The 20,139-nt window shown below is 37.8% G+C and overlaps 2 protein-coding genes across 2 annotated transcripts in view; one reads left to right on the top strand and one right to left on the bottom strand.

Annotated features, from left to right (window-relative positions):
• The first annotated feature begins 832 nt into the window (after positions 1-832).
• LOC306852594 (gremlin-2-like) lies at positions 833-8,520 on the top strand. Its single transcript, XM_079389554.1, has 2 exons — positions 833-1,046; positions 7,204-8,520. The coding sequence occupies exon 2, from the start codon at positions 7,205-7,207 to the stop codon at positions 7,703-7,705; it is 501 nt and encodes a 166-aa protein (XP_079245680.1). The 5' UTR covers positions 833-1,046; position 7,204; the 3' UTR covers positions 7,706-8,520.
• Positions 8,521-10,089: 1,569 nt separating this feature from the next.
• The window catches only part of fmn2b (formin 2b), a gene marked incomplete at its 5' end in the record, with an annotated part of 58,019 nt that continues 47,969 nt past the window's right edge, over positions 10,090-20,139 (bottom strand). Inside the window, 2 exons of the mRNA XM_079389821.1 lie at positions 10,090-10,828; positions 11,879-11,960. Of these exons, the coding sequence (XP_079245947.1) occupies positions 10,802-10,828; positions 11,879-11,960 (109 nt within the window). The 3' untranslated portion in view covers positions 10,090-10,801. The remainder of the gene's footprint in view (positions 10,829-11,878; positions 11,961-20,139) is intronic.

The following is a 20,139-nucleotide window of genomic DNA, read 5'->3' on the forward strand; positions in this document are numbered from 1 at the left end:
GCTCTAATAAAGCGAGAATATTACACCATCACCTTCATTTCTACCATTCAATAGAGTAGAACATGATTTGTTCGACTTTCCTAGCCGAGGAAACTTTGTCAAATCAGTAACTATTTTTTATATTCTAAATACCAGAAACACATTCATTACATACTAATTCATACAATTACACAGTGCTGGAAATATTATATAATATTCTATATTTCCAGCACTTCCACATTACATAGAAGCATGTTGAGAAACACTTCAACACTGTAACATTTTAAAGAGAGGGATTCTTATGAATTACATTTCATTTATTCCACAAAACACAATAATTGGTGAAAACTAAAAATGGTTTCTGTTAATTAACACATTGAGCGTGAAACTTTGAAGTCAAAAAACTAAACGGTATGTTCTTGTAAAAGTAATATTTTCTTTCAATGTTCTTTGAAAAATTATTTTTCATAGTGCATTTGATTCTCAATATTGCATGTTTCACAGTATTTTGTGAGTGTTGTGTTTAAACGTTCATGACCAAATCCTGTAAGAACATGGAAACTTCTGAAGATCAGGATTATTTCATCTTGTGGAATTAAACCAAGATCTTTTATGCAAAACTAAAAACATGATTTAGGATTTTTCTTCTTTGGAATATAATTAAACATCTGATTGATCCTGCATGACGTCTGTGAGCAGAAAAAGCCAGAGCCAGTTCACTGAAAGCAGTCAAAACAGCTGAAAACTGAAAGAATAAAGAGGAGGAGTGACCAAAGAGAGAGAGAAAGAGAGAGAGAGAGGGGGGGGGGGGGGGCATGATTTGTTTGCTGATCAGAGCCAATAGAAAGCTCTCAGTGTGATAAGATCCACATGCGAGTGACGGAGACGAGCCAGAAAGCAGAGTTCAAACAGAGAGAGAGAGAGAGAGGTCTCCTCCAGAAAGCAGCATCAGTCTGAGAGGATCTGTCTCTAACAGCAGCAGAGGCTCTGGTCTGCTCCGTCCATGGGCTTGAGCGGCGCCGGCGTTCCTGGACTCTGGATCCGTCTCTGACCACACACTCGTCCAGGTGAGGCTCTGCTTGGCTTGTGATGAGGTTGCCAGGTCTGCACTGGAGTGTTTGATCCGATTAGGGCTGTTTCTGCGGGTCGGTGAGCGCTCGAGCCGGTACTGAGTGAAAGAGGATTTATAGAGCTTTCATTCACACACTCCTTTCATCGCAAATATACTCGGCTAGGATTTTATAATCATAACCACACTCACAACTAGCCATATATTGATTAATCGGCTGATGCTTGACCATTCTGAGGCCATTAACATCAGAAATAACCAGCTTGACGATGGATAAGGATAATACTTGTTTTTAGGTGTAAATCAAGTTATTCATAACTTTTTTAATGTTTAAAATAATTTGTAATAAAATGATTAATTTCTACAGTATTAATCTCAAAAACATTATTTATACATCATTCATGGAACGATTGATTTCTGTTTTAGTTGGACATTTGATTTTTGATTTTTTTTGCTTCTTGTTTCAGAGAACATTTAAAAAATGAGCAAAATTACTAAAAATGTTTCTTTAGTGTTTGTATGAATCAAGAAAAAAAAAACTGTTTAATGTTTAAAAGAATTAACTTTGTTTCAGAACATTGAAAAGTAACATTTCCATAATGTTTACAAAATGATGGAATATTAATGTTTGTACAACTAAGAAAAAACGTTTTGAAATGCTTAATGTTTAATAGAATTGTTTTTAATTATAAGTTCATTAAGGTCTTTAATAAATGTTCTCAAACTGAGCTCAAAGACATTTATACACCGTTCAGAGGTTTCAGGTGGACGTTCATGTAACAATTTATTAATGTTACTATTGTTTTAGAATATTCTGAAAACGTTCAAAAGTAGCGTTGCCACGTTTGCTAAATGATCAAATGGAATGTTTTCTTAACGTTTGTATAACCAAGAAAAACATTTTAAAAACATACTTTAAGGTTTTAAATGATTATTTTGAATAAGATTCATTTCTACAGTCCAGCGCATCTCTGAAGTGAAGGTGGAAAAGCTCTACAGTAGTTAACATCTGAAGTGGATCAGTACCTTTCATCAAAGTTGTCCTAAAGCCTAAAACCAAAATGTGTTCTTGTCTTCGGACAAATGTTCAAATGTTACTAGTAGTTGAAATGGATTCTAAACTGAACTCTGCAGAGAGACAGATGGACATGAGGATCATACGTAGAGCAGGTCTGATAGAGTAGATCATCAAACACACGTCAGAAGCAGCAGATCAGAGTTACTAGAGCTGAAATCTTTGAGATCGAGTCTGAAGCCCATAATCAGACTGATATTTCTGAAATCAGAAGCTGTGAATTCATCTGATGTTTAGGTCAAACACAGAGACACCGGCAGGAGTTACTGATGCAGGATCAGCTAAACATCCCTTAGACTTCACAGCAACAATAACTGACCACGACAATCAATTACAACTAGAACACACACACACACACCTTTAGCCCATCAGTTTGAGCTCTATAACGGTGTGAAATCAGATTTGGAGGCTCTTTCTGAACGTTTCTGGTGGATCTGCACATACATTAGAATAGTTACACTAGCAGAAACAAAGCTTTCCAGCTGCTGGCAATTACGTGTGTGTGTGTGTGTGTGTGTGCGTGCGTGTGTGTGTGTGTGTGTGTGTGCGTGTGTGTGTGACAGGAGTGTACTGCGGTTGATGTGGGCTGTGAACATTAGCTGTGTTTGGAAAGTGCCGCTCGTCTGTGACGGACTGTTTGATAATTATCTGTCAGAAGTGTGCTATTTATTACGTTTTCATTGCTTATTGCTTTTACAAAAAAAGCAGCAGCATTCAAAAGTATTAAAAATGTTAATTGGAATAAATAATTCTTCCATACATAGTTAAATTAATCTGATTATAGGCTCATTAAATGGTGTATTTTTACATGTTGTGTGTTTTTCAGCATTATTAATGTGACTCATCTGATCAGAATCAGTCAGAACTCTGCTTTATTAATGTCTTTTTCTATATATTTATATATTATGGCAGGCTCTCTTCACTCTTGGAAGAGAAGGTTCTGTACAGCACCCCAGAGAACCTTTTTTCTAAGCGTGTAATTGGCTGGATTTTGTGTCACTTCCTGTGACCCCTCCCATCTTCCTCGACCCTAAACGAAGGTCACGACCTTTCCTTTCCCCTCAAATGGATTTTAGTAAGGGACCGAAACTTTACCAAAGCTTTAAGACCCTCAAAATACACATTTATTGTTTTCAGATGTTTTACTATTATTTTTTAAGAGAGATAACCATTTTTAAAAATTACACGTCTCTGCTATTTATGAAGGTGTCACATATACTTTTTGTAAAATTGTCTATGAAGTTATATTAGTGTCAAAAACAGTTCTGTATAATACATATTGCCTTGTCTCCATATTTCAAAATTTTGCTGATGAACATAATATCTCCATCTATTGATGAACCACTGCAACATGAACAATTTATCATTTTTGATCTGAAGGTGGAAGTTTATTCTTCAAGTAAAATAAATTAATATTATGTAAGTTTTGTTTCATAAATTCCAACTGTTTTTGAGCAATAATGACTTATAAATTCAAAGGAATGTAATTAATTTCCACTCATTCCAATGGGGTTTATACTGATAATTCAAAGATTATATGCTCTTATAAATTTCATATAATATTAAAATAAGATTTATCAATATAAAAAAAAATCACATCATACTACTTTTTGGTGTGGTTCATGTGTAATTGCAATATATTTCTAATTTTTTAAATTAATATAACAGTTAAATGCAGGGGAAAAAAGGTAACATTTGAAACTTTCCACATTCACTCAATGAGAAATTACTGCTCAAATACAATGACTTTTATAAAGTAACGGTTCTTCGAGTCCAAACAGACCCAGAATGTGAATGCATTATGAGGGTTAAATAACTTGCCATAGATAGAGACACGAGTTTACTCTTATACGAAAGCATCTTATCAGATGAGAGAGAAACGCGTCTGAAAGCTCAAATGAGACCTGTGCTGGCAAAATGAGTCACAATGAGCAAGTTTTCAAAAATTAGCTATTTTTAATTTTCACATTCTCCATTAAAAGATCTTCAAAATTATTTATGATTTGTTGGAATCGGACAAAAAAAACGACTGTTTGAAGTCGATGGAGTCAGCAAAGACATACAAATAAAGATACATTTACATGTTTAATTAGTATTTGGAGCATTGGGATCGCTAGATGAGGGTTTAAGCAACTCATTTTTGTGAAAGCCTCAAATTTGACCAAAATCGACTTTCAATTTTTGTTGTAGCTCAATATTAGCCTGTGTGCGTTCTGACTCCGAATGACTAAATCAAACACGCATCTCCAGCATCAGCAGTTAAAGACTGAAGAAACGCTCCGGAGACACTCAGAGAGACGGATCTCCAGTCATCGACTCCTGAACACACTCTCAGTGACGCTGTAGGTCTTGTGCAACAGAAGGCAAGGAGTTGAAGCCGGAGCGCGTTCGGCGTCGTGAGATTTACGAGGCGTCTGCGCCGAGGCCACGATATCAAACTCTGAATCCCGAACACTAAAGCAACGACCCTCGTTCATCATCTTTATGCAAACAGCCCGAGTTCTTCTGACTGAGAACAACAGCCAGTATAGATGAGATTCCCAGAGAGGAACTACAAAAGCCCCTCGTTCCTGGAGATTTCTAATCAAGAACAGGAAAAACTCAAAAAAGGAAGGTTCAACCTCTGGGATGAAAGCGAGGAGCTTTGATTCACGACAAAGAGCTGCTTTGTAAATATTTTGTTTATGGGAATGAATCACTCAGATTTGTGATGCCACATCTGTGCTAAAGATGTCCAGCGTGATTGACGGATCGCTCGCTCTCGTCGGGGCTGCCGTCGAAACTCTGCTGAATGCAGACAAAGTGACAAATTAAAGTTAATCTGTGACTTCCTGTCTTCACAGGAAACAAAGTGAAAGCTCAGGGCAAAACGCTTTGACCCCAGAGAGAACATGAGGACAGATTCAGTCAGACTGACGCATCAGAACTGGAGGTTCAAGTCCCACTGAACATGTTTTGAATCATTAGACGGTGTGACTCAACACATTAGGCCGGAAACACTCAATCTGTGCGTCATCACGTAATGTGTCAGAACACAACAACAGGACGGTTTCATTTTAACGCCTCGACCCATTATTCATATCTGCCCTTTTCTAATCAAAATAAAGACTGTTTCTGACCCCAAGTGTACCTGTATCTATCTACACAGAACTACAGAAACAAATAGAACGAAAGAAGATAGAATAGACACAGATAATGTTTGTCTCTTGTGGTTTTTGACAGAGATTGATATTTAACGGGCAGGAATGTTGCAGTAATTAACTCCGTTTCATCCAAATGAGAGAAATCCATTTCTTGTGGTTTTAGTTTAGAAAACAAGTGTGTGTGAATGTGAGAGTGGAGCTGAGCTGCAGACGAGAATATCACAAACACTTTGAGAAGCTGGTTCTCATGCTGGACACAACTCAGCAAATCAGTACAAGAATGTGTGTGTGTGTGTGTGTGAGAGAGAGTGTACATGTTTGTGAATGAGTGTGTGTGTGTGAGAGAGAGTGTACATGTTTGTGAATGAGTGCGAGTGTGTTTGTGTGTGTATGTGCGAGTGTGTGCATGTTTGTGAATGAGTGCGAGTGTGTTTGTGCATGTTCAAGAGTGTGCGTGTTTGTGAATGAGTGAGTGTTTGTGTTGTGAGAGTTGTGTGTGTGATATACTGTAGTAGTGCTGTGGTGTCTTGCATGTGTAAATGAAGCTCACTTGTGTCAGCAGTGGATGGCGTTGTAAGAGTCAGTGGAGTCACACTTATTCCCTCTCTTCAAAGAATTAGCAGTGTTTAAGATGTTTTTTCTGGTTTTATCTGCTTACGGTGGGCTCTGGCTGTGGTTTGTGTCAAGGTCAAGAGCTCCTGCATTACCCTGCTGCTAGTCTGGAGCTTCATGAGCATCAGATCTGTGTAAAGGTGCTTTTCAATGCGGCGGTGCTGGGCTGCAGTTTATGCAGAGCCTCATACACTGCGATCTGAACTGCAATGACAGCAAGAGGAATTTACTCAAATGCAATCTAAAGAAACTCAAGTGATGCATTCTGGGAAATTAAGTATTTGATCGTACAATTTGAGTTTGAATGTAAGGAGCAAAGCAAATAGAATTAAAATGATGAGAAATTAACTATAATTGTCAGTTTTATTTTTGAACTATAAATATTAGTGCTGTCAAATGATTAATTGCATCCAAAATAAGTTTTTGTTTACATAATACATGTGTGTGTACCGTGTGTGTATATGTATATATGTATAAATGTGTATGTATGCGTGTATATGTATGCGTGTGTATGTGTGTATGTGTATATATATATATATATATATATATATATATATATATATATATATATATATATATATATATATATATATATATATATATATATATATATATATATATATATATATATATATATATATATATATATATACACACACACACATACATACACACATATACAAGGTACACACACATACACACATACATACACACATATACAAGGTACACACACATACATACATACATATACACACATATATATATATATGTGTGTGTGTGTGTGTGTGTTTCAATATTTACATGTATATACATTATATATAAATATATTTAATATATAAACAGCATATTAAGAAAAATATTTATTTCAATATATGTTTGTATTTATATATACATAAGTATACACAGTACACAATCATGTAAACAAACTTATTTTGGATGCGATTAATTACATGACTAAAATATATATATATAAATATAGTGTGTGTGATGCTTACTACCTTATTAAAAGTCTAATCCTAAACCTAGTCTAGTTAACCCTAACCATATTCCTCAACTACACAATTAAATCAGAGTAGGTTCATTTTAGTTCATGTCTGTCATTTGGAGCTCAACTAGTGAAATAAACGGATGTTCAGTAGAAAAGCACTTAATATTCAGTCTTTCCTGTATTAAGCAACAAAGGAGAGACAAAATATTGCTGATGGGAGATCTTGTACTCACAGGTGTGTGTAATGATGAGGGGTCAGGAGCTCATCTCATGATTTCCTGTCAGACACAGGATGTGGATTCTGATGTTTAACTGTCTCTCTCTCTGTCTATTCCAGGATGAGCTGTAAGGTGGCGCTGTGGTTGCTGCTCGCAGGCCTGCTGTGTCTCGCCTCCGCTGGCCGTAAAGCCCGACCGCAGGGATCCATCCCGTCGCCCTACAAGACCAACTCCAACACCTCCGACCGGCGCGCACGCAAACAGGAAGTGCTGGCCTCCAGCCAGGAAGCTCTGGTGGTGACGGAGCGCAAGTACTTGAAGAGCGACTGGTGCAAGATGCAGCCACTGCGGCAGACGGTCAGTCAGGAGGGCTGCAAGAGCCGCACCGTCATCAACCGCTTCTGCTACGGCCAGTGTAACTCCTTCTATATCCCACGGCACGTCAGGAAGGAGCAGGAGTCCTTCCAGTCCTGCTCCTTCTGCAGGCCGCAGCGCTTCACCAGCCTCACCGTGGAGCTCGACTGCCCCGACCTGCAGCCGGACGTCCGCTACCGCAAGATCCAGCGCGTCAAGCAGTGCCGCTGCATGTCCGTCAGCATGTCCGAGTCTGGGAAACAGTGAGATCATGACCACGTGTCGCTGGAAACACCTGCTGCTAATCTGAGCTGAGAGACTGCAATGCTTCAGCATGCCATCTTAAGGCCGTCCTGCTGGACACTGGTCATTATCAGTCACCATTGTTCACTATCGGTCATCATTGGACAGTATCGGTCACCATAGGTCTTCACAGGTCACTGTTGGTCACCACTGGTCTCCAACAGTCTCCACTGGTCACTATTGGTCATCAATGAACAGTATCGGTCACTACTGGTCTCCATCGGACACTATTGGTCGCTATCAGTCACCATTGGTCTCCAGTCACCACTAGTCACTATTGGTCATCATCGGACACTACTGGTCTCCATCAGACACTATTGGTCACCACTGGTCTCCAGCAGTCTCCATTTGACACTACTGCTCACTCTCGGTCATCATTGGTCACAATCGGTCATCATTGGACACTATTGGCCACTATCGGTCATCATTGGTCTCCACTGGTCACTATCAGTCATCATTGGACACTGTCACCACTGGTCTCCATCGGACACTATTAGTCAGTCACTCTCGGTCATCTTTGGTGACTATCAGTCATCATTGGTCACCAAGGTCATAATTGGTCACTAGAGAGCGTGTGAAAACAACTGATGTGCAGAGAAATGACTCCACACTGGACTCTATGCAGGAGCTGCTGCCGCCTGTGTGATCAATGATAGTTAACACCAAACATGCATAACTAGACTGATTATAGAGATTCTACAGAAATATGGTACAGCAAAAGTACATATACATATATGTAGAGAAACATCTGAAATCTATATTAAAACTATTGAGTTCTATTCTCGTCTTGTGTTGTTTTAGGGGTTCAGTCTGGTCTATCTAAAGCTGACGTGGGAAATCTAGCCTTCATGTGGTTTAATCTGGTTGGTTTTTCTCCATTGGTTAGTAGTTATCTTGCAGTGAAGTTTGATTTGCACCATTTAAAAACCCTGGAAGATTCACATTATTATGTTTGATAACCTCAGTAATCAATTCAACGCAGATCCAATGCAAATCTGCAGATTTGTGGGGAAAATTGGTGAACTGGTATTAAGGCTTGCCCACTCCAAGAATGATAACTATAAAGTTTCAATAATCGTTGTAACTATGAGAACAATGGTGTCCTCATCGCAACTATATAATATGAACTTTTAGTCTCACAATTCTGACTTTTTTCCTTGCAATTCTGGGTTTATTTCACGGTTCTGAATTTCTCGCAGTTTAGAATGGCAAGATATGAACTCAGAAATGCAAGATATGAACTCTGTGTTGCATCCAAAAAGTCTGAATATTCGAGAAAACACGCAATTGTGAGAAAAAAAAGTTTGAATTATGAGAATCAAACAGAATTCAGAGGAAAAAATTCATTAATTTGAGATTATATCACGCAAAATGGAGAAAAAAGTCAGAATTGTGAAATATAAGCATATAATTGTGAGAAAAGGTCAGAACAGTTCAATTAAAAAAAGTTGCAATGACCTTTATTTGTTTCATGGTAGAAACAAAAACAATTTCAAGATATAAACTCAGAATTCTGACTTTTTCTTGCAAAGTTTGCACGTTTTTGGTTTGCAATTTTGAGTTTCTTGCATGCAAATGTCCTTTTTCCTCAGAATTAAGAAAATTGTGAGATATAAACTTTATAAAATTTAGAATTGTGAGATAAGTCGCAATTACCTTTATAATATTTTATTCCGGTGGCAGAAACAGGCTTCCATAATATAAGTTGCATTCTGCAAAATCGCTCTGGAAGTAATTAAGTGCACTTACAATAAACAATGTTATCGTCCGTTTGTGTGGACGCTAATATCAACCTTTGTCCTACGAGCATTATTTTCATTATCTGGAAGAGTTATGGATATTTAAAAAAAAGTGCTTTCCCTCAGTTTGACAAACTATTTCCTGCTTCAGAAACCCTCCAGTAAACACTGGGATTAGAAGTGAAAAAGGGGTAGAAAATGACATCGTAAAACATCCACATAAAAAAGCAAACCAGGAAAGAGACGTGATGAGGATTTGGGGAGGAAAAATTTGAGATTCTTATGCATTCCAGTGAATTATTTATGGGATATGTTCATTAAATCAGAACAATAGACCATGAGAATGCATCTGTTGCCTTTTCCATATTGTTAATCGCATTATTTGAAATATGTTTCAGTCATTTTGAGTGGATGTTTTTGGTGTGAAGGTCTCTTTAACACGGTAAAATGTGTTAAACTGAGCTGAGAGTTCTGAACTCTTATTAGTGTCTATATAATAAACAAACTAAATGAACCAAAATGCTTGTTTGAGACCATTCAATCCTGAAGTTGTTCATAAGATTAGAAAACATCCCATGGTGAATAAGTAAATCTCCAATCGTGTGAAATAAATTAAAATGTCTGAATTTATTAATCCCTTTATTTTACATAAATTACACTCTTCTCAAAACGTTCAGATACAAACAGTTATCGCACATGGAGCGCAGACGTCCATCCACACCTCCGACACGCACATGCTAAAAACAAACCAATGCTACATAAAGATATTAATATCATTTACATTAAAAAAAAACATCCTCTTAAATACATTGAGTGAGCGAGTGAATGCAGCAAAAACAGAAAACAATATTGCATAATTTCACAAAAACACTGAGTAGATTCCTGAACGTTCACCGCTGACTGATCTGATTCATACTGGAGTGTCTCTTTCAGGTCCTGTAGGACTGGAGTGTGCTTTGAACATGTTAAAGCAGCTGATGACTAGAGCACTAAACTGCACTAACTAGTGTTGGTTTAAAAGCATGTGACTGTGCCGATGTTTAAAATAAAGGCGCATCAGAAATCCAGATACTCTCGCTTTCTCTTGCCTTTTCTCGTCTGTTAAATAAAACAACCTTGTTTTGATGATATTGCTTCAGTCCTCCAGTATGTACGGTGATATGTAACGTCTGATATGTTCATCCGTCAGGACACAGGATATGACATCACATTCAGACGGCGGATCACTTCCTGTGTGGTACGGCAGATGGCAGAGTAACACTGAAGATGCTTCGAGAGCGATTTACAGATGAAACGACACAAGAGTCAGTCCACATCCGCCTCAGATCTTCATGCCCAACTTTGCTTTCTGAGAGGAAATAAAGAGGCTCATTTAATGAAAGTATAATCTCATGCTGCTTTCAATCCATTCAGCTCTCATTCTCAATTTCACCTGAACAAATGGCAACATCCTGAAAATAAATCTGCATCTGAATTTCTCACAGCTCACTGGAAACTCTTATAAAAGGTCAGTGCATTAAGTGTTCATTTCAGGATCATGAGCAGCATCTAGAGCTCTGGAGAGACTCAAGAGTCAAAGCTTTAGGGCTCATATACTGTACTTTAGTCAAAATGTGTTACTTATGGAAGCCCATTTCTGCCACTGAATAAAGGATAAAACAAGGTCATTGTGGCTTTTTAATCTCATAATAGTTGTGTCTTGCAATTGCATGATCTAGACTAACAATTCTGTTTGTTTTTTCCTTACAATTGTGTTATAAAGTCAGAATTGCGAGATGTAAACCCACAACTGCAAGAAAGAAAAAGTCAACTGAATAGAACATTTTTAAAAAGTGATTTCTCACAGTGGCGGAAATGGGCTTCCATAGTTACTTTTAAAGTATAACACTGCATTTAAAAAAACATTTCCATGCATGTGGCATGACGCTTTTATCCAAAGTGACTTTGATCAGTTCACGCAATCTCTGGGAACCAAAATGATTTGTCATTGCAAGTTTATGATCTACTGTATGAGCGAGAAGAATATAGAACAGGAATCTCTTAGCATCAGTGTTTTTTAGCATCACTCAACACATTCACGGAGTCTTTCATGGGCATCATTTAACCGTGTCAGTGATAACACATCATCTAACAGTAATTAAGCTTCTCAAACAAGCCTGGTTTCATATGCATAAAGAATTAATAACTCCAATCTACAACTACTGTAAGTATATACAAGTCTGTCCGCATTCACCTAAAGCGATATATACTATTTAGCAAATCTAAGCTATTTTTTATATTGCTCTAATCATAATTCAGACTATAAGGCATGAAGATATTAAGATTTTATAAACATTAAAAACATAATTTTCAGTTAGGCTGTTTTGAAACCATGTAAATTGTAAATAAAGTTGCTTACGATTCCAGACGCGTGTTTGGGTTTGACGCTGTATGTGGCTTTTTCTTTGACCTGTCGGAAACGCTCCTCCGCCGCCTTCAGCCTGAGAAACAACATGAAGAGAGAGAGAGAGAGAGAGAGAGAGAGAGAGAGAGACAGAGAGAGAGAGACAGAGAGACAGAGAGACAGAGAGAGAGAGAGAGAGAGAGAGAGAGAGAGAGAGAGAGAGAGAGAGAGAGAGAGAGAGAGAGAGAGAGAGAGAGAGAGAGAGACAGAGGAACAGATAGAGTTACTGACCCAGGCATCCACATCGTACTCTAACATAATACTCATCATAATCCACTCATCTACAGCATATTCAATATCATACTCCAAATCATTCCCTGCAACATCATGCTCAACGTCACACTCTACAACATGCTCTACATCATACCCCCCCCAAAAAAACTATATAGACAATATCAAAAATATCAAAAATTACAAACAAATTGCTAAAACCTTAAAAAGTAAATTGAATACCTAAAATAAATAAAAAAAACTTTATAAAAACTGTACAGACTTATATATATAAAAAAAGACAAAAACAATAACTTAAACTTTAAAATAAAAATAACCAAACTAAACCGTAATAAAAACTACATGGACAATTAAAAACTAAAAAAAGACAAAAGTACATTTATTTAAAATATAAAACACCCATTAAAAGCTGTAAGGGTACATCAAGGATACTAAAACATGGTATGATGTGACGTGTCTTGAGTTTGTCTATAGTGAGTTGAGTTGAGGTTTAACAGCGGCTTCAGGAGGAACTGACTGTGACCCACAGGCTTCAGATACACACCAAAAACAGCTCTAATCCCCGTCACGGGCACAAACCGTACCAGTTACCCACAATCCCCCACACACACACACAAAACCAGACAATCTTTCTTTAACACACACACACACACACACATGCAAGCGCACACACACACGCATCAGAGGTTTGAGTGAGTGGCACATACATACAGCACACTCACGTAAATATTAACTGCTTGAATCGTTTATATTGTTATAAAATGTAACTCTTATCGTACAGCTCTAATCTGATCAATATGACCATAAATCATTAATATTAGAAACATTAGCGTCATGATTTTCTGTAAAGACTCATGGACACGTCGCCCTTCAGTGGTCCATCTGACCGGACGGGAGACAGCTCTTCCTCGTTAACTTTAACTAGTCCTGACAGATCTCTACACTGCTTAATCTGAGCGTTCAGAAGTTATTAAGATCTGCCACGCTCTGATGAAGCGGGTTCGTTTAGCACACGTCTCTCTTCTGCGGGTCATGTGTGTGGATGGACGCCAGGAGCTTCATCTCAATGACCCTAGAACCAGTGAATGAAACACAAGCACCATAATTGGCCATGTTTAGAGTCCCAATGAGTCTGTGATGCTCCAGTGTGATTCTGAGTCAACGCTTTCATGCAGCTATGTTTGAACAAACAGCATTCAGTTATTTAAAATTATTATTTAAATAATTTAAACATTTAATTATAATTAGTAAATTATGATATTTTTTAATAATCATTAAATATTTAATTTTCAAATAATCCAAATCAATGTCATTGAGAAAATCAATCTGATGAGAATAAAGTATTGCATTAAATAATTAGTGCATTATATTGATTAGCAGTATATATCAGCATTGAAAACCCAAATTAAACCATGCATATTTGCATTTAAACATTTGTTTCTGCTGAATTTATGATCAGAAACACAAAAGCAGTTGCAAAGAATTGTTTGAGAAAAACTGTTAAGAATTAAATATTGCATTTAATAATTATTGCATTTTAAATGGGACAATTTGATGTGGGTTATCCAAGTCCACAACTGATATAATGCAGATTTGGAAACATATTCATGTGTTTGCATTCACACATCCGGCTGAATTCATGATCCGAATTGACACAAAAGCAGCGAAACACAGCTGAAGCGATGACCTCGAGAGCTGAAGCTCATAAAACATGACGGATTCAGCGCTTGGAGTGAAGATCTGTAACTCAATAGTCTGCTGGAACAGAAGAGCAAAGCAAACAGACGGTGTGTTATGATGTATTTGGCTGCTGAGAGCGCCTGACATGTTTACAGGAAGTAGAATTATGGGAGAGAGATGCTCCTCCTGCACATCAGTAGCAGCTACTTTCAACAACAGAGCAGAAAAACATCCCTCCGGACGCGAGCGGATCCGTGTGTCTGAGTCAGCGCTGAGCGGGACGAGGGTTTGGATCAGAACACTGTCTTCGCAACCAAATATGGTACGATGGTATGATGAAGAGCTCAACACCCGCTCAGAGAGCGAGAGAGAGAGAGAGAGAGAGAGAGAGCGAGAGAGAGAGCGAGAGAGAGAGCGAGAGAGAGAGAGCGCGAGAGAGAGAGAGAGAGCGAGAGAGAGCGAGAGAGAGCGAGAGAGAGCGAGAGAGAGCGAGAGAGAGCGAGAGAGATGGAGATGGAGACACCTGGAAAAATCACTTTGAACAACTTCATAGTGAAATTAAAATGAACCCAGAACAAAACAAAAATATGAAAAAATTATTCATATGGAACATACATTTGGTACACATCAAAACCCATTAGACTACCCCATTATAGAACTGATTGATAAAATCCAGGCCCCCAAAAAAGCAAGTGGTCCAGATGGCATCCTCAACGAAATGCTCAAGAACACAGAGCACACATTAAGATCGGCTCTACTAAAACTGTTCAACTTGGTTCTGAGTGTTGGTCATTTCCCTGAAACCGAGGACTCATAACGCCCATATTCAAGAGTGGAGACAATCAGACCCAAACAATTACAGAGGCATCTGTGTGAGCAGTAATCTGGGGAAGCTGTTCTGCAAGATCATCAACACAAGACTACACTTCCTTACAGAGCACAATGTCCTCAGCAAAAGCCAGATTATAGAACAACAGACCACATCTTCACCCTACACACCCTGATCGACAAATACATTAACCAAAACAAAACCAACATATTTGCTTGCTTTGTAGATTTCCAAAAGGCCTTTGATTCAATTTGGCATGAAGGTCTGCTGTCAAAACTTCTAGAATCAGGTATTGGGGGTAAAACATACAATATTATAAAAACAATGTATTCAAACAATCAATGCGCAATTAAAACTGGAAATAAACGAACAGAGTTCATTTGAGAGAGTTGTGTTTAAAATCAGCTCGTTATTATACCGCGGCAGCGGTCGCGGCAGTCGTCGTGTGAAGCCCTCTTAGTGTGAAGACCAAAGAGTGTAAAGACCATCGACTCTACCGTGCGACTCTACCGGGCAGGGACACCGGCAAGGGATAGTAGTAGCTTTTTATTTAATTTTTTCATTGATATGTTTATTATTGAAATGTTGTTGTTATATGCATGTGTTAATTTTATTTAATTTCTTTATTTTCTTAAATATGTGGGTAGATAGTATTTATAGAGTTGTAACTTTTTAGTTTTAGTTACTTTTTCTTATTTGTAAGTCGCTTTGGACAAAAGCGTCTGCTAAATGACAAAAGTAAGTAAGTAAGTTCTTCACTCAAGGGCAGGGCTGTCCACTATCACCGACCCTCTTCAATATCTACATTAATGAACTGGCAAAACTCCTGGAACAATCAGCAGCACCTGGCCTCACACTACATGACTCCAACATTAAGTTCTTGCTGTTTGCAGATGATCTGGTTCTGCTGTCTCCAACAGAAGAGGGTCTACAGCAGAACCTGGACATCCTGCACAAGTTCTGTCAGACCTGGGCCCTGACTATTAATCCTAACAAAACCAAAGCACTAACATTTCAGAAAAGACCCAGACTTCAGGGAAAGAGACACAATTTCAGCCTTGGTACGACCAATATTGAACATGCCACAAACTACACATACCTCGGGCTGAAGATAAATGCAACTGGTAAACTAAATTTGGCTGTGAATGAACTGAAAGAGAAAGCAAGAAGGGCCTTTTACGCCATCAAAAAATCTATCCAAATTCAAATACCAATTAGAATCTGGCTCAAAATATTCCAATCAGTCATAGAACCTATTGCATTATATGGCAGTGAAGTGTGGGGTCCTCTCCTAAATCACCAATTTGAAAAATGTATACGTGCACGCGCACACACACACACACACACACACATTACAAACCTGCTTGTATTTATTTATTTTTTTAAATACATATTGATTCTATATTTAATGTAAACACTATGCTTTGGCAATACATTGTAACAATTGTCATGCCAATAAAGCACATATTGAATTGAATTGAAAGAGAGAAAAAGAAAGGAGTGGAGGTGATCATGTAGGTGCTGATGTTCTTTTACGAGCTGGATCCGCCAGTTTTCTGTTCTAGTGAAAGTGTCAGGTGTTTGAGACGCTGGCTGACTTTATGCTCTAATATAACCACCTTTATTACAAACAGCCTTTTTAATTGGACCCTATAAAACACACTGTATAACCAGCGCTGGGAAAGAGCTGCAGAGAGCGATTCTGTGCCTTTACATATCACTGCTAAACACAAACCCAATGAGAACTTGCCTGCCCGGATCTCATGCTTTCACAGCCGGGACGGGGTTAAAGACACAAACACATGTGAGAGAGAGGAGCCGGGTCACAGAACACAAAGCGGCTCCGCGGCAGACCCATCTGTCTCTTTTGGCTCCAGATGGAGCTCGGGGTCGACTCTGTTCCCGCCAACAGACGACAAGCACTCATGACAAATTGGGGCCGAGCGACAGGGAGAGACGCTTCTGTGGGCTTTTAGGTGCCACTGGAGGAGAAAGGCAAACACTTTAGCAGCAGATCGTCTGATTACGGGTTCAGCGCATGTCAGAGGAAAGCGCGTCCGTCTCTGGGAACTCATCTATCAGATGTCTAAAGCCCCTCAGATAAAGACGTTTTGTGTGTTATCGCTGGGAAAGACGAGCGACGTCTTTGTGTCTCGTTTATGAACGACTCCAGCGGACGGGGAGATTGTATACTGCGCGTTACGAATATTTAGAGTCACTGAGTAGCAAATCATTGCTCAAACGAGATTCTCTCAAGCTTTGCAATACATTTTGACCTGGAAATGTTTAAAAGCAATTTCTAAATAATGCATAATTTTTAATAAAGGGAACAAACCTTTGCAAATGCTTTAAGATGCTCAAAATACACATTAAATTTTTTCTGATTAAAAAAAAATAAATTCAAGAGATTCGTATTCGGGTCATTTTGACCTGGGTATGCATGGAGCACCATTAGATGTCAAACATACTTTAAGTTATCTATGAAGTTATATTAGTGTCAAAACATTTGTGTAAAATATATTTCATCTTTTCCCCATATCTCACACTTTTGGGACTGAATTTGTGTTGATAAACAAATGTTGTCTATAAACCACTGCAGGGTGAAAAACTGATCACATATCTGAAAGTGAAAGTTTATGCAAATGAAATGAATTTTATTTTGATGTTTTTCTTAGAAATAAATATATAGGTTTCAAAAATAGACAGTTTTTTGAGCATTCATATATGAATTTGAATTTAGTTAAATTCCATTCATTCCAGTGGGGTTCATGCTAATAATTCTCACATTACATGTTCTTGTAAATTTCATACAATCATATAACCAAACAAGATTTCTCATAAACATTGAAAAAAAAACTATTTTTTTTGCATATTAGTTTTTGTGTGTGTGGATGATGTGTAATTTGAAATTTCCAAGAACTGTAACATTAAAAAAAAAAAAAAATCATTTTAGATTTTTTTCCCCCGAACTCACTCATTAATCAGAAGTTAATCAAATACAATATGGATTTACTTGAAAATTTAAGTTACGACTGTTTTATAAAACAATTGTGTCCAAACAGACCTGGAATGTGGAAATACTAGAAAGATTCTGAATGCATTGTTTGGGTTAATGACATTTAATGAAGTATAATTCACAGAAATCACTCGCTGCAGCTTCACGTTGTCTCTCTTTTCCAGCACTGATTTTATATCATTTTATAGGGTCCAATTAAAAAGGCTGTTTGTAATAAAGGACGTGATATGATAGACGAGGTCAGCTTGTACATCTGGATGGGCAGAAGAGCTCGAATGTTATTCTGTTATCGACTGTATTGAGTTTCATGCCTCGTGCTCCAGAGGCTGTGTGCTTGATGGATCCCAATTACCTGCAATTGCTTACAAATTAGGGAGCAGAAATCACCATAGGGCGTGAAATGCTGCTCATGTAGGCGACTCACCATGCTTTAGAACAGAACATCTACAGGGTCAGTTCTGTATTGCTTTAATTAATAAATCTCAAACAACTGATGCCTTTAAAAAAAAGCATCTTTTTTTTTTTTCAGTGCCAATTAAAAGAACACAACTGACAGAACATGTTCCGTTTAGAAACACTGCGAGTCGCCTACATAGGCAGCGTTTTTACTCCCTTCTGAATCGTCTCGTGCTCCGGAGGCCAGAGGCCACGCGCCTGATGGATTGGAATTGCCTGAAATTGCTTACAAATTAGGGAGCAGAAATCAGCATCATCCGTGTGCCGTTCCCACATGCAGAGAGCAAAGGAAATATAATAAAAGGGCCAGAGCTAAAAGGCCGTAATCTGCATCTGAGAGGCGAGCGGTGCTTCAGAAGAAACCCGATCTGAGTGCAGCGTTTCGGGACAGATGTAGAGATATACGCAGCTCGTCCTCATGAATTATGTAAAAGCGTCTCCAGCGATGGGCTGAAGGGGATCGTTTGTATTTGTTGACTCTATCGCGACGCAGCATCGCACCACTGGAAGCTAACGGGTATTCTTTTCATTAGCGGGGTTAAACAAATAGACATGGTTGATTTGACGCACTCTCGCTTTTAGAGTGAATCTTAATGTGGCCGATATAATCTAATATTGAACACATGGCACAGGTTATGGGAGAGTTAGAGAAAGGCCCCAAACATTCATACAGCACAGATGAACTGGTTTCGAACCGTCGTTTTTACATTTGTTTTCCAGTAATGATTATCCAAACATTCTTACAGTAAATCAAGATATATGTACTTGAAATGCAAAATATCTGCCATTGGAGGCAGAAAAATAAATCCGCTTTCTCTTTGAATTCAGTTGATTTTTTTTTTTGCCCATTTGCAGATATTAGTTCATGCTTTAATCATAAACGCACTTCAGTTTGATCAGTTTCTCAGAAAACAAGACTTCTCACGTCTTTGTGCATCTCCAGTAAATGCATTTTGATTTATAAATGTTTAGATTCAATTCAATCTTTTATCAGCTCGTTTTCTTTCAATCAGCACAAGTTTTCTGCTTTGAGGCCTACATTCAATCAGCTCCAAAAACATTGATCTGAGCTTAATTGCCAAAATTATCCACAAATAACGCTTTATTCACTCTAAAGCTGAGGAGCATGAGCTCAGATCAGTGAGGCCTATCAGTCAGTTTCAAAATTAAATACAAAACCTGTGTTAACAAAGAAAACAAGTTGACAAATGATTGAATCCAAGACAAAAGACAAATAGAAAAAGCTATTTAATTTAATTAGATTAAGTTAAAAAAAATAATAATATTACTAGTGATAATAGTAATTAATTTGCATAATTTTAAATCATCCCTTGGAAGTTTGTTAAGGCCACTGGCTGAGAAACACGGTCTTAGACACTTTTTATTTGGACATATTAAAGAATCAATTGACCCTTCGCAGGGAGTTTGATTGACAGGTGATCTGACCAATCATAACACCGAATCCCGCATTTTGTCCGACAAACAAACCAGACAGGAGAGTAGATTTAGCATCAGTGAACTTAAAAAAAAAAAAAAAAAAAAAAGTATTGACGTCTTTGTTCTTGAAACTAGATACCTTCTGATGTTCATGTTTATTTCACAAAACTAAATTTTTGATTATCTTAAAAAAAAAGAAAAGAAAAAAAAAAGAGACAACATTTGAAAGCTGAGACTTTCTTTCATAGCAAAAGTAACCTGCTCTGTCTTGTCTGTCCTTGTGTTGTCAGTTTCCTCTTTGCTCCGCAATGTATTTTTCACTGCATGAGAACGAGATGTGTGGTGTGAGAGCGGACAGATGTCTTTGTGAAGGGTCAATTGTGAAAGAAATCATTCAATCAATTGTTGATTGTAAAAACACATGCATTACTGAAAGATATCATTAGAAAAGGTAAACCTGATTAAAATTACTATTAGTCAAACAGTGTAATTGTGCTTATTTTTGCTCACTTTGTGTTGATGAATAACAAAAATGGAGAAAATGATTCATTCAACAGTTTTGTGTAG

This window comes from Barbus barbus (assembly GCF_936440315.1).
Source record: "Barbus barbus genome assembly, chromosome: 32".
Taxonomy (NCBI): Eukaryota; Metazoa; Chordata; class Actinopteri; order Cypriniformes; family Cyprinidae; genus Barbus; species Barbus barbus.

Coding starts and splice junctions, on each gene's coding strand:
- LOC306852594 (XM_079389554.1), top strand. CDS start 7,205: ATGAGCTGTAAGGTGGCGCTGTGGTTGCTGCTCGCAGGCCTGCTGTGT.